Below are 14,107 nucleotides of genomic sequence, written 5' to 3' on the forward strand. Positions count from 1 at the left end.
TTTTTCAAAGCGCTTCTTGAATTCAAACCCACCAACACTATCATTTATTGTGAAGCACTAGTAACGTAAACACGTAACACCAACACAACATACACACTTCCTGATTACTCTTTTTTCTTTTTCTTTTTCTATATATAGAAGAAGACCCGGAAGAAGAATGAGAGCAAGTGATAGATCGGTTCTTTGATCTTAGAAAGAGAGAGCGAGAATGGAAGAGGAGATGGTGCAAACTCAGACGACGATGGTGACCACGACAGACGGAGAAGCCGCCGCCGTCTTCAAGAAAGTTAATCGTCCTGTTACTTTGAAGGTCCCTCTCTCTCCTCATCTAATGTAGACATGCATGTGTTGTTTCTTCTTGGATTGATAATGTTTCATGTTCTTCAATCCGTCGTGTATAGAAAAACGAAAGATTGTGTATATATTCTCAACAACACTACAGACTCAAAACTTATCCAAAAAAAATTAATGATTTAAATTTATTTTATTCATAACCCGATATTTATCAATTTAATTTCTATTGTATAATCAAATTTGGATAGTCATGGGTTCAAAAGGGTGATTCATAATATTTTTAGTATATTTTTTGCTAATCTTAAATGATTTAAAAATAAAAAATAAAAAATATTTTTCTAGTATTAAATATTAATTATCTTCAAATTATACATCTTGAACATTTGGGATCCAATTTGGGTTTGGATTCTCTAGATAGCAATTAAATTTAGTGGGCCTGTGCCATTTCGGTGACCGAATTCATTTATTTTTTAGAATTTGAAGAGTAAAATATTAATATAAAAAATTAAAATTATTGAATATTAGTAATTATATATTTAAATTATATTTATTTAAAAAATAGAAGACTTGTATAATTTGAATAATAACCATAAATTTTAAGTAGTATAATATAATTTAAACATATAACTAATATATGATCGTGTTGATTTTTTTTTTTCATTAATATTTTATTTCACAAATCTTAAAAATAAATGATTTGAATGACTGAAGTCATCAAAATGGGTTCACTAAGCCCAAACTATCCTCTCAATTTGAATGGGCAAATGAGAAATTTTAGCAATTTTAGCAAAATATATTGATTAGATTTGTTTTATTCGAAACAAATTGAAAATCAATCTGATTAACGACTAAGATTATTTGATTAGAAATAAAAATTCTCCCCAAACAATTATCAACTTTTATTTTATAATCCAAAAGAAAAAAAAAAAAAGTGAGTTGTTTCACTTATATAAAGTGAACCTTATTTTTTCATTTAATATTATAGTGTTGTACATGCTTCAATTCAAGATAACTTAAATTTTAAAATTAAAATAACATTTAAAATTTTTAATTAATTAATTTTTGTATAAGTTGGCTGGTCTTTTGACCTAACCAATTAAGCTAAGCCGTTTTTAGTTAGAATGATTTGCTGCTTTAATCCCGATTTCTCATATTGATTTTCTTAATTTTAAACAATTTAAAAAATCTCTATTTAATAGCTTCCATTTAATCATATAAAAATAAAACTCTAATTAATTTATGATTTATGTCATATAAAAATAAAACTCTAATGAAAAAGTGAGTTGTTTCACGTATATAAAGTGAATCTTATATTCTCATTTAATATTATAGTGTTGTCTATAGTTTATTAGTTCAAAACAGTTTAGATTTTAAAATAAAAACTCTAATTAGCCTATAATTTATTTTATAATCTCACATCCGAAAAAGAATAAAAAAAAGTGAGTTGTGTCACTTATATAATGTGAATTTTATACTCTCATTAAATATTGTAGTGTTGTGCATGTTTTAGTACAATTTATTTAAATTTTAAAATAAAATTTGAAAGTTTTAATTAATTAATTTTTATATAAGATGATTGGTCTTTTGACCTAGCGGATTAGGCTGAATCATTTTTGGTTTGACTAATTCATTGGTTTAATCACAATTTTAGCGGTTTTATTAAAACATATTAGTTAGATTTATTTGATTCGAAATGAACTAAAGATTGATTTGGTTAAAAATTGAATGACTAAGATTTGCTTGATTAGAAATAAAATTTCCGTCCAAACAATTGTTGACTTTTATTTTATAATTCTACATTAGCGAAAAAAAAAAAAAGGTAAGTTGTTTTACTTATATAAAGTGAACCTTATACTCTCATTTAATATTGTAGTGTTGTGCATGTTATCATTCAAGATAGTTTAAATTTTAAAATTTAAATAACATTTAAAAGTTTTAATTAATTAATTAATTTTTGTATAAGTTGTTTGGTCTTTTGACCTAGCCGATTAGGCTAAATCATTTTCGGTTTGACTGATTTGCTAGTTTAACCGCAATATTAATTTATTCTATTTTTTTTCATCTTTACCAATTAAATTATGATATCTATTTTATATTATGAATTTAAAATATACAATTAGTGACATAACAACAGTAATATATATTTTAATAAAATGATTAAAATTTAATTATTTTAAAATTATTTTTAATTATTTATTTAACCCGCACGAGTTAATATGCTAGTTTTTAAAAAGTGAAAAGGCCCTCTCTTTGCACAAGAAACTTCTAACACTTTAATGCACATTATTTTATCTGCTCATGCTGAGTGACTATTTTTATGGTTTCAACACATGACATTTACGTCACAGTGGAACAATTGTACCCCTTGGCACTATGTGCGAAGGGCCACCCTCATTATAGTTTTAAAAAGATTCTTGAAAACTCCTGTAATAAATGATAAAAATGTTTGAGACTCTCAAACTTAGAGACCTTCATGACTCTAAAATGATGTAGATTAATTATGTATTTTTTTTTTTTTTCTTTCATTTCTGGACCAATCACATATGAATGAGGTTGTAGGGATTATGTTTTTTTAGAGTCAGTAGCATTGTTGGTAAATGATATGGGATTACTTTTCTATATTTTAAGTTTTTGTTAAAGAAAACTACCATGTCACTATAATTTTTAAATAAAATTTACATGAGAATAATGGAGTGATAACATAGTGATAATTATAATCATAATGACGAGCAATATGTTTTTAAATGAAGAGATCATGAGATCATAATAAATCATATTATTTTGTTTAATAATTCTCTATAAATTTTCTATTCACATATATCACTACTTCTCCTCTGTTTTAGATCTTTATATCTTCATTCATACTTGAATATCTGTTAAGTTTCTTATTTTATTTTTCCTTAGCAGATGTTCTAGTATATTTTCTTTTTCCTTCACAAAATTATTTCTGAATTAACATTCTACATTAGTTCTCATACTAAAATTATTGTTGGATCAATTGTACAGTTTGCAGATGTTGTGTACAAGGTTAAACCAGAAAAAGGAGGATTCCTAAAGAAGTCAAAATCCGAAGAGAAAACAATCTTAAAAGGCATCACAGGCATAGTCCTGCCCGGTGAAATGCTAGCCATGTTAGGCCCTTCCGGTAGTGGCAAAACCACTCTCCTAACAGCACTCGGTGGCAGACTCAGTGGCCGGCTCAAAGGAACAATTACTTACAATGGCGAGCCCTTCTCCAACATAATAAAGCGAAATACCGGTTTCGTAACACAAGACGATGTCCTCTATCCGCACTTGACCGTTACAGAAACGCTTGTATTCACAGCCCTTCTCCGATTACCTAATACTCTCACAAAATTGGAAAAAATTGTCTATGCCCAAGCTGTTATAACTCAACTCGGATTGACCAAGTGCAGGTACAGCATTATCGGGGGGCCTTTTTTGAGGGGAATTTCTGGGGGAGAGCGTAAAAGGGTGAGCATAGGGCAAGAAATGCTTATTAATCCGAGTTTGTTATTTTTGGATGAGCCAACATCGGGGCTTGACTCAACGACTGCTCAAAGGATTGTGTCGACGCTTTGGGAGCTAGCGAATAATGGAGGGAGAACGGTGGTGATGACAATACACCAGCCTTCGAGTAGGCTGTTTTACATGTTTCATAAGGTGCTGCTGTTATCGGAAGGCAATCCTTTGTATTTTGGAAAGGGAGAAGAAGCCATGGATTACTTCTCGAGTATCGGATATGAGCCATCGGTTGCCATGAATCCTTCTGATTTCCTGTTGGATCTTGCAAATGGTAAGTGTGCGATATATATCTTAAATATGGGTTCTAGTTTTTTGTTTTTTGTTATTTATTTAAGATTAGGATTTGTTACATTGGTTGTTGGGATTGCAAAGAATGTGGGATGTGGTAGTTGACACAATATTGTGTTTTTGGTGGGCTTAGTACTCTGTTTCTTCTCTTGGAGAAAACTTTGTTTGTTCTTCATTATCAACAAACAAAATGTAGATAATCTTAAACAAATAATAGAAATACCAAGTGTATATGTGCTCCTCATGACTGCATCCAACTAATATAATTATTTTACGGTTAGGGGGCGTTGGCTTTTAGCTGTGGTAGTTGCACAAAATTGAATCACATAATAGAATAGAAATAGGCACAATCAGGTGGATCCCACTGGTAATGTGATCAATAACAATATTGCAATGTACATTCCATATAACTTCATATCAACTATGTAAAAATTTGAAATGTGATACTAGTGACATTGATGTGTGTTCAAAGATCAAATACATTTGTTTTGTAGGTATTGCATCATATGATTCTCAGGAGGATCCAGCAGTGGTTAAGCAGGTTTTGATTTCTGCTTTTAAGAACAACATTGCTGAAAATTTGAAAGTAGAAGTTCAAGAAATCGACATGGGCCATCGCAGGGGATTGGAAGACAAGCAGTGTGCTAGGTGGACCACAACTTGGTGGCAACAGTTTACAGTTTTGCTCAAAAGAGGAGTGAAAGAAAGGAAACACGAGTCATTCTCTGGCCTTAAGATTGGACAAGTCCTTGTGGTAGCTATCCTTTCGGGGCTCCTATGGTGGCAATCCGGTATAACTCACTTACAAGATCAGGTAACCAATATTTTTACTCTCTCTGAATATTTGTTAACTAACATTGGTCATTGACTCTCACTTTTCTTGACAAAATTTGCTTCATTGTTTTGAAAACTGAAGGAAAATTCAGTAGGGATGGCATGTTTGGTATCTTCATTTTTTGGTTTTTTGTTTTTGTTTGTTGTGTTTTTTGAAACAAACAATGAAAAGTTTGAAAACACAAATGGTTTCATATCTTGGCCATTTTTGTGCCAAAATAGTGTTTGAAAATTCAAAAACAATTTTTGATGTATAGCAGTACTCTTCCTAAAAATTTGGTTCGGGTGTTTGTTTTCTTTGTTTGTTGATAATTCGTTTTCGTTTCTTGTGCTTTTGGAAACAAAATAACCGACTTTGTCTCCTATTTAACTGACTAATTGTCATTCTTTTATCATACGTAAAACCATGCTTGGCTTTGATACAGATAGGGCTTCTGTTCTTCTATTCTGGATTTTGGGGCTTCTTCCCACTCTTCCAAGCCATTTTCACTTTCCCCCAAGAACGATTGATGCTCGAAAAGGAAAGATCTTCGGGCATGTACCGTCTCTCCTCATATTTCATGGCGAGGATCATTGGTGACTTACCAATGGAGCTTGTTCTCCCCACAGTTTTCCTCACCATAACGTACTGGATGGCCGGGCTCAAACCCAAAGCAGAAAATTTCATGGAAACCCTATTTGTCCTCCTCTATAGTGTCCTAGTTTCTCAAGGCCTAGGACTCGCTCTTGGCGCTGCAGTCATGGACCAAAAATCGGCCACAACGCTTGGATCGGTCATCATGCTTTCATTCCTTCTAGCCGGAGGGTACTATGTTCAACATGTCCCGGCTTTCATATCTTGGATCAAGTACATTTCTATCAGTCAATACACATACAAGCTCTTGTTGGGATCGCAATACAAGCCCACCGATACATACCCGTGTGGCGACACTGGGACTTGTTTGGTTGGGGAGTTGCCTTCTATAAAGCTCGTGGGACTCGATGGACGAGTGTTGTCGGTGGTGGCTTTGGCTGTAATGCTCATAGGTTACAGGCTCATGGCCTATGTTGCCCTAATGAGGATTGGAGTGGCAAGAACATAGGTTGTTTTTGTTCCAAACTGTGACAAAAGTTTTCTTTGGATTACAGTGAGAAATCTAGACGAGATTCCAACTATATAGATCGTAGATATGTACTAGGTTTTGTGTCAAATTGAAGTTATTATCAAACATGAAGCATCAAACTAAGGAGGGAATTTATGTTGACGAATGTCTTTTCACATAAAAATAATTGGCATAAGTGTCCATTTGTTTGGTTGGGGATAAATGCCAGATTTTTTGGTGTTAAAACTCATGTGATAACTTTATGTACTATTAGATACATGTATAATATCTAGTCCAATATTTAATGTTGATATTTAAGTAAAATTTAAGCTTTTAATTTATTAAAATTACGTATGTGGCAATAATCTAACCTAAGCTTTTAAATGATGTTTCGTGGATTTGTTAAAAAAAAATTAAATGTCTTTTACTTTCAATTATAATTAAATTATATGGTGTAAGAAAAATTAATAAATATAAAAAATAAAGGACATAAAAATTTTAAAAAAATCCATGAAACGTCATTTATAAAAATATTTTAAAAAGTTCCATTATGAAAAGTATATATAAAAAGACTAATGTTATATGCATCAATTAGTGCATTAACTAGTGTACCAATTGATAATGTGACATAGTTTAAGATATTTTTGGTATTTGTAATTTGTATAATGTGTAAGGATCAATAATTATGTCATAATTAGTGTTAGTACACTAATTAGTATACTAATTGATGCATTTAGCGCCACTCATAAAAATAGAGACAGGTGAAAAAAAAAGATAGTTTGGTCTCTAACAATATAACATTTATAATCTTTTCCTATTTTTGGTTGATCTCTAAAATAGTCCATGACATCATATAAAGAAGGGTAACATTCACTTTATCCTTTTATGGTTTGGTCGCGAAACACTTTTCACTCTATATTCAAATATAAGTAGAAAACTCTCTTATATTTTAGCCTAAAATGTTAAGGTTAATTTTTTCTTTAAAGAGAATGTATGGTGTGCCACACTCTCTCAAAATGATAGTGGGCTATGCAAAGATATTAAGTCAAAGGTCAAAAATTGAATAAAATATCAATAAAACTCTCATATTTATCTTATTCTCCAAATTAAATCTTAATCCTACCCAAATCCTAACCCTAATTGCCATATTTTATAAAAAAATTAATTTAATTTAAAATTTTAGTAAATGAGAAATAGTGTTAAAAATTAATTAGTAGATTAAGTTATTTTATGGTAATAAATTATATTATTTATGTTAATTTATGGTTTAATATATATATATGTAAATGTTTAATTTAAAATATTATTAAATAAGAGATTGGGTTAAAAATTAAAAATTATATTATGGTAATTTTACGATAATAAATTAAGGTATTTAGGTTAATTTATGATTTAATTTGTTAAATATATATATATATATATTTAATTAAAAATGTTATTAACTAAGGTATTTATGATAATAAATTAGGGTGTTTAGTTTAATTTATGATTTAATTATATGTATATACATTATTTTAAAATTTTATAAAAATTAAAAATTAGATTAAGATAATTTTATGATAATAAATTAAGGTGTTTATTTAATTTAAAATTTTGTAAAATAAGAAATTGGATTAAAATTTAAAAATTAGATTAAGGTATTTTTATGGTAATAAATTAGGATGCTTAGTTTGTTATGACTTTATTTTTTAAATATGTGATCAAGATAGAAAACTATATATATTTGAGAAGAGAGAAAGAGAATATACCATACGAGTATTTAAGTAATTTTGTTCTTAATTTTAACAAAATTAGTTTTGTATTTTAATCTAAAATCATATATGAATTCTTTGCCTATATTTAAATTATAAGAAGGAAAAATACACCAAGACAAAACCAAAAGGAAATAAACCATAAAAAAGTGCTTGCAAATGAATAGATCCCTTTCTAGGATGGTCAAAGAACAATTAAGCGAAGTACAAGAAAGTTCGGAACAAATTGGAGTAATGTCATAAATTTCTCCAAAGTGGGATTACATGAATCTCATTTAGGGATATGATATAAGCTGCATGCTGAGCTTTTTAGATCCATTTTTACTGTTGACATGGCAAGTCCTTCTTGGTTGATATACCTCAATGCAAAGGCTTCACACACAAACCCGATGTTTGGGTATGAACAGTTAACGAGAGTGCTTGTGCTGATTGGTTAATATTGAAAGTGAAAGGGTTAACTCATCAGATATTTTGTACTGAATATTGTACCAAAATAATGTGACAATATTATTTGTTTTAATAAGTTTTTTTAGGGTGAATTATATTAATAGTCCCTATAGTTTGGGACTTGTATCACTTTGGTCCTTGACTTTTTAATTGTGACATATTTGATCCTGAATTTTGAATCTTGTTCCAAATAAAGATAATTGAAAATATTATTAGATTTTTCAATGGTAAAATCGTTAATTTGATAAAATATAAACTAATTTGATAAAAATAAATGTCAAACAAATATTTTTGATTTTTTAAAAATTATTTTTACTCACTAAAAATAAAATTATGTAAAATTGATAAATCTTTTAAACATTTATTTATTTTTTTTACCAAATTAATTTTTATTATGCGTTTGGATGGTGATCATGTAAAATTAATTTTAAAAAATCAATCATGTAATTTTTATTAATCTTTATCAATTTTACATAATTTTATCATTGGTGGATAAAAATATTTTTTTGACATTTATATTTGTCAAATTAGTTTATATTTTTTTTAAATTGATGATTTTGCCCTTGAAATTAAACAATGGCATCTTTGATTGTTTTTATTTGGAACAAGATTCAAAATTCAGGTTCAAATGTGTCACAATTGAAAAGTCATGGACCAAAGTGACACAAGCCCCAAACTATAGGGACTATTTGTGTAAATTGCTCAGCTTTTTATTCTAAAATGATAAGCTCAAAATTTTACTAAATCATTATATATAATTATATGAATTTTTTATTTGTATATATCGCTACCCTATTAAAAATTGTTTAAGAAGTAATTTGAAAAGGGATCTTTTTCGGTAAATCCATTATCTAAGAGTGTTATTCCATAAGACCCATAGTGTTTTACAATATTCCATTAGGTCCATTTCATACAAAAAGAACCATAAAAACCCTCAAACAAACACGCGACTCTCTCTCTTTGAATGCAATAACCGTCTCTCTTCCTCTCTCTATTCTTGCGTAGGAAATCACGTACAGTACCTCTACAGTCCAGAAATCAAAATCTATATTCCACATCGTCTCAACGCCCAGAAGACTGTGTTTGTTCCATCGTCACAACGTCGCATCGTCTCATCATCTTCTCCGTCGTCCCTACGCCGAGAAGACTGTCTTCGTTCCATCGTCGCATCGTCTCATCATCTTCTTCGTCGTCCCTACGCCCAGAAGACTGTCTTCGTTCGTTCGTTGCATCGTCTCGTGGTCTCATCATCTTCTTCGTCGAAATGGGCAAAAAACGTAAGCATTCTACTCATTCATGTATTTAAACGCTAAACCTCTTTATCAACAACCAACATTGTGAACTTTTACAAATATCCCCTGTTTCTATACATACAATATATAGGAGTTCATATTGTTCATACCCTAACATTTAATCTGAACCCCTCAATCGTAATCTCTAATTATATTGATTTTTTCAGTAAAAAATATTACAGTTGCCATTACATTGTGTTCACAACTGTGAACATTCCAAAATGTTTCTGTTGTAGTTGTTGTTGTTGAAAGATGTGAACATTCACATTGATTGAAAATGGTTGCATAATCAAGTTTTTCCAGATGTTATTCGGTTGTTGTTCAATCCTGTGAACATTCACATGGTTTGGAAAATGTTTTGGCCAATTCTGTTTTATGTTGCTGTTGATAAAAGTTGTGAACATTCACATTGAGTGAAAATGTTTGGGTAACCAGGGATTAAAGTTGTTGTTTTATGCTATGAACATTCACATTGATTGAAAATGTTTGGCCAATTCTATTGTTGTTCTTGTTGTTGAAAGATGTGAACATTCACATTGACTGAAATTTTTTTGAAAATTATATGTTATTGGTGCTGTTGTTCTATGCTGTGAACATTTACATGGATTGAAAATCATTTTATATGTTTGTGTTAACATCCACATGTTCTTCAATGGTGTTCATGGTTGTATAAAAATACATTATTTTTCACACACTCACACAATATGTACATTGTGTTTGTGCTGACACAGTCAACATACACATCTATGTACAGATGTGAATGTTCACATCCATACTCAAAATCTGGTTATTCACACCCATGCACACAACTGTGAACATGCACATCAGTGGCAATGCTGTGAATGTTCACATCTGTTCCACTATGCAAATCACATGAGCCTTGACTTAATTTTTTTAAAATGCTCTATTTTGCAGATGTTGCATAAAAGAAAACCTTAAAGAGAAAGAGAGAGGAGTACCATGTCAAGGAAGAAACCCCACAAACAAATACTAGCACCAATGTCGACATGCGCCATGTGAACTATAGATCTAACATGACCGGACTGGTAAAATTAATAAAAAGCACCAAGTTCACACAAGCACAGCTTGGCTGCCTGCAACAAACACCATTTTGGAATTTGTTAGATGCATTGAGAAACAATCAGATCGACCTTGACAAATGCATGAAGTATGATGATGTTATTGTGCATGTCCTACAAACGTACAAAGCTTCAAAAGATGTCTTCTACATTGGGGAGAAGAAGATGAACATGCACAACAGCGACATCAAGTTGATTTTTGGTGTCGATTGTGGCAGCAAGCCGATGGACATATCATATGGTGCGAAACCAAAGACTGGCATTATAAAAAAAAGATGCAAAAATGTCAGCCGGTCGACTTTAAAATGGATACGCACCCTTTTGACCAAGGCATTGAAAGGCAAAAAGAAAGATGACAACGAAGAAGTCGTCCGACTAGTATGCATGTATGCTTGCCAAAAGCTTTTTTTTCTCAACAAGCGTAGAGACAATAGGATGGGGCTACTACGCACATATGGTCCCATTGGAAAGCATGGAAGAATATGATTGGGCGAAGCAAATTAGAACAACGTTGACATCGTCCATTTCCCAAAATGACAAAAAGCCAGCAAAAGTTACCAGCTGTGTCATGTTATTGATGGTAAGTACCCATGTTGTCAAATAATACCATTCACATGTCCTTCAGTGTTGTTTATCTAAGCCAACTGTGAACATTCACAACAGTGCCACTGATGTGAATGTCTATAGGCACTTATGTTTCACAGATGTGAAAGTTCATATTTGAACCACTGATGCGAATGTTCACATTCACTCATAATATAGTACTGTGAATGTTCACAACGGTGCCACCGATGTGAATGTCCATAGGCACTTTTGTTTCACAGATGTGAATGTTCACATCTGAACCACTGATGCGAATGTTCACATTCACTCATAAATATACTAATGTGAATGTTCACAACAGTGCCACTGATGTGAATGTCCATAGGCACTTATGTTTGACAGATGTGAATGTTCACATCTGAACCACTGATATGAATGTTTACATTCACTCATAATATACTACTGCGATGTTCACAACAGTGCCACTGTTATTAATGTTCACATATGTTGACATTACTATGCAAATGGTAAATAACAATATGTGTTTGTTGTTTTATTGAAGTATTGGTTGTGTGTGCACACAACTATCTTACAACCTCACAAGCCCAATGCTTTTCCTCGCTGTGTGAAGTGGGATCTGACTGCTTTACAAAAGAAGATGAGAACCACCTCTTTGGCTGATTTGGGTTTTAATGAGGTACAACCTTCAACTACTGATCAAAACATTCACATTATAACACCACCCAAATATATACGTTAAGTAACATAATTTTTTAATTTTCAGGTTAATGCCGGTGAACTCTTTGCAATCCCAACAGAATTACAAAAGTTCAAGCGTAAAACATTGAAGGTGGAGCCCGAAATTTATGAACCAGCCACAACATCTCCCAACCTATCTGACATGAAGGAAGAACAACACAATGGCAGCAACTCCCACTTTTCTGGGGATGGGGTGGAGCTAAAGGACAGTGATAAGGACATTCACATTCCATTCAGCAGCCCACATGATGACAGAGATATTGTCATACCAAACACAAAACAACCCGATTTTATTGATGTGCTTATCAAAGAAAATCGGAAGGCTTGGGGCGTCATAAGGCAATGGGAAGCAAAGTACAAACACCTTCAATTTTTATGGGAGTTAAGAGCAAGAGTCATAGCTGATCTTGAACATAAATTGTTCAACCAGTCCAGCCCACCCAACATGAATACCGAAAAAAAAAAGTGCATGGAGCAGAAGGATGAAGAAATAAAACGCTTAACGCAGCTGGTCATCGACTTTGAATGCGAGAAAACAATGCTTCAGGACCTTTATGATGACCAGTCAGTCCACATTGTCACACAGGCTGTGGCACAGAAGCAACCCCCTAGCCCAATGCAACACAATATCAGCCCACCTTCTAGGGTGAAACGTATAAAGGAAAAAGATCGAAAAGAACATCGCTTGCCTGACTTCTAGTACCCAGACTTACCTGGCCGAAAGCAGCCCCACACAGTCGAAATGGTTGAAGATGTCGAGAAACACCCACCAGCGAAGCAGCCAAAAAAATTAACCCTGACCAACAAGTTCAAAGTTTGGAGTAAGATGTCCAAACAAGACAAGCAAAAGGTCCAAGCTTTACAAAAGAGTGGAGGCGATGAGTAAGTGGCTGTACAAACACCTCATGTTAACATTCACATTCCACAATTGTCAATATTCATCACTGTGCTTATTTGTTTTGGTTTGTTTAGATCTGTGCAATGTAAATATTCACATTGGTTTGTTCATAATGCATAGGCTGCTGGTGTAGAGAGGAGATTCAAAGGCTACACATGTGTGTTTTGATGACATTGTCAACCTTATTAAGGAGGAATCGATATACAACAATGTATGCCATTACAAAGATGATTCACTCTTCATGCATATACGCACAGAGATACACACACACTCACAGCCACAGACACACATTCTTTACCCACCACAAATAAAATAATATGACCCATGTTTGTGCAGCTCATAGATGCATATGCCGAACTATTACATGAACAACAAGAGGTCGTCAGCCAACTTCGGATGAAGCGTCATTCATCTTCACGAGCATGTGTTTGGTAAAATCTATCATTCCATTATTTTTAATGTTAATGCGAAACTTCACTGTCCATTAATTACTTGTCTAATGTGTACAGAAAGTGATACGAGAGTACCATCCTCGCAAAAGGAGTAAACACATTGATGCATATGTCAAAAACTACCAAGGAGAGAGATACCTACTATTCCCATTGCATCATGAGTACCACTGGACGATAGTTGTGTATGATGCTATAGACAATTTGTGGAGGCATTACAACTCATTGCGCCCAAGGACAAGCATACATGACCCACATATCGACCAAGCACAGGAAGTTGTAAGTGGCTATTTTTTAACACAAATATGACTTGTTCTCATGCATTAAATGATTGTATACACACATATGTTTGTTGCTGCCTAATTTGAAATTCCCTACACAGAGGAAGTACATCGAGCATGTTGTGCGCGTTATTGGCGAGTCATCACCGCTATGCACTAAGTTAGGAGGCCAAAATCCATCACAATCAATCATAGCAGTTGATGTCTGTCCTCAGCAAGACGACGACTCGTAAGCCTCAATAACCATTATGCAAACATACATTTTTTACAAATCCTCCATAACCATTATGTAAACATACATGTCAACTGCTAATCAAAACCATTTCGCTTTTACAGAGTGTACTGCGGACCTGCAGTATGTTACATCATGCGGGCGCCCATATACCATGAAGAAATTATGGGCAGCCTCACTAGTGCAAAATGGTATGGACTATGAGATTTGTTAGTACATAGTTTTTGGAATCATAAGAAATCAGAGCTTCATTAAAACCTATAGGTGGGGGGTGTCCACCTACAAACTAACCAACACTCGATATGAATGTTAATATGGAATGCTTTGACATTTTGACACAACAACTGATTGTA

The 14,107-nt window shown here is 32.6% G+C and overlaps 2 protein-coding genes across 2 annotated transcripts; both read left to right on the forward strand.

The window, feature by feature from the left end:
• Window positions 1-208: 208 nt before the first annotated feature.
• On the forward strand, window positions 209-6,023 carry LOC114260119 (ABC transporter G family member 9). Its single transcript, XM_028200175.2, has 4 exons — window positions 209-310; window positions 3,301-4,090; window positions 4,602-4,921; window positions 5,367-6,023. The coding sequence occupies exons 1-4, from the start codon at window positions 209-211 to the stop codon at window positions 6,021-6,023; spliced, it is 1,869 nt and encodes a 622-aa protein (XP_028055976.2).
• A 5,023-nt stretch (window positions 6,024-11,046) lies between these two features.
• Window positions 11,047-12,594, forward strand: LOC145796307 (uncharacterized). Its single transcript, XM_082881395.1, has 3 exons — window positions 11,047-11,172; window positions 11,698-11,832; window positions 11,920-12,594. Exons 1-3 carry the CDS (start codon window positions 11,047-11,049, stop codon window positions 12,592-12,594), a joined length of 936 nt encoding a protein of 311 aa, XP_082737521.1.
• Window positions 12,595-14,107: the final 1,513 nt, after the last annotated feature.

This window comes from Camellia sinensis, chromosome 7 (assembly GCF_055761805.1).
Source record: "Camellia sinensis isolate YWXY chromosome 7, ASM5576180v1, whole genome shotgun sequence".
Taxonomy (NCBI): domain Eukaryota; kingdom Viridiplantae; phylum Streptophyta; class Magnoliopsida; order Ericales; family Theaceae; genus Camellia; species Camellia sinensis.

Coding starts and splice junctions, on each gene's coding strand:
- LOC114260119 (XM_028200175.2), top strand. CDS start 209: ATGGAAGAGGAGATGGTGCAAACTCAGACGACGATGGTGACCACGACA. Junction 311..3,300: donor ATCGTCCTGTTACTTTGAAG/GTCCCTCTCTCT, acceptor TCAATTGTACAG/TTTGCAGATGTTGTGTACAA. Junction 4,922..5,366: donor TAACTCACTTACAAGATCAG/GTAACCAATATT, acceptor GCTTTGATACAG/ATAGGGCTTCTGTTCTTCTA.
- LOC145796307 (XM_082881395.1), top strand. CDS start 11,047: ATGGTCCCATTGGAAAGCATGGAAGAATATGATTGGGCGAAGCAAATT. Junction 11,173..11,697: donor GCTGTGTCATGTTATTGATG/GTAAGTACCCAT, acceptor GTTTTATTGAAG/TATTGGTTGTGTGTGCACAC. Junction 11,833..11,919: donor CTGATTTGGGTTTTAATGAG/GTACAACCTTCA, acceptor TTTAATTTTCAG/GTTAATGCCGGTGAACTCTT.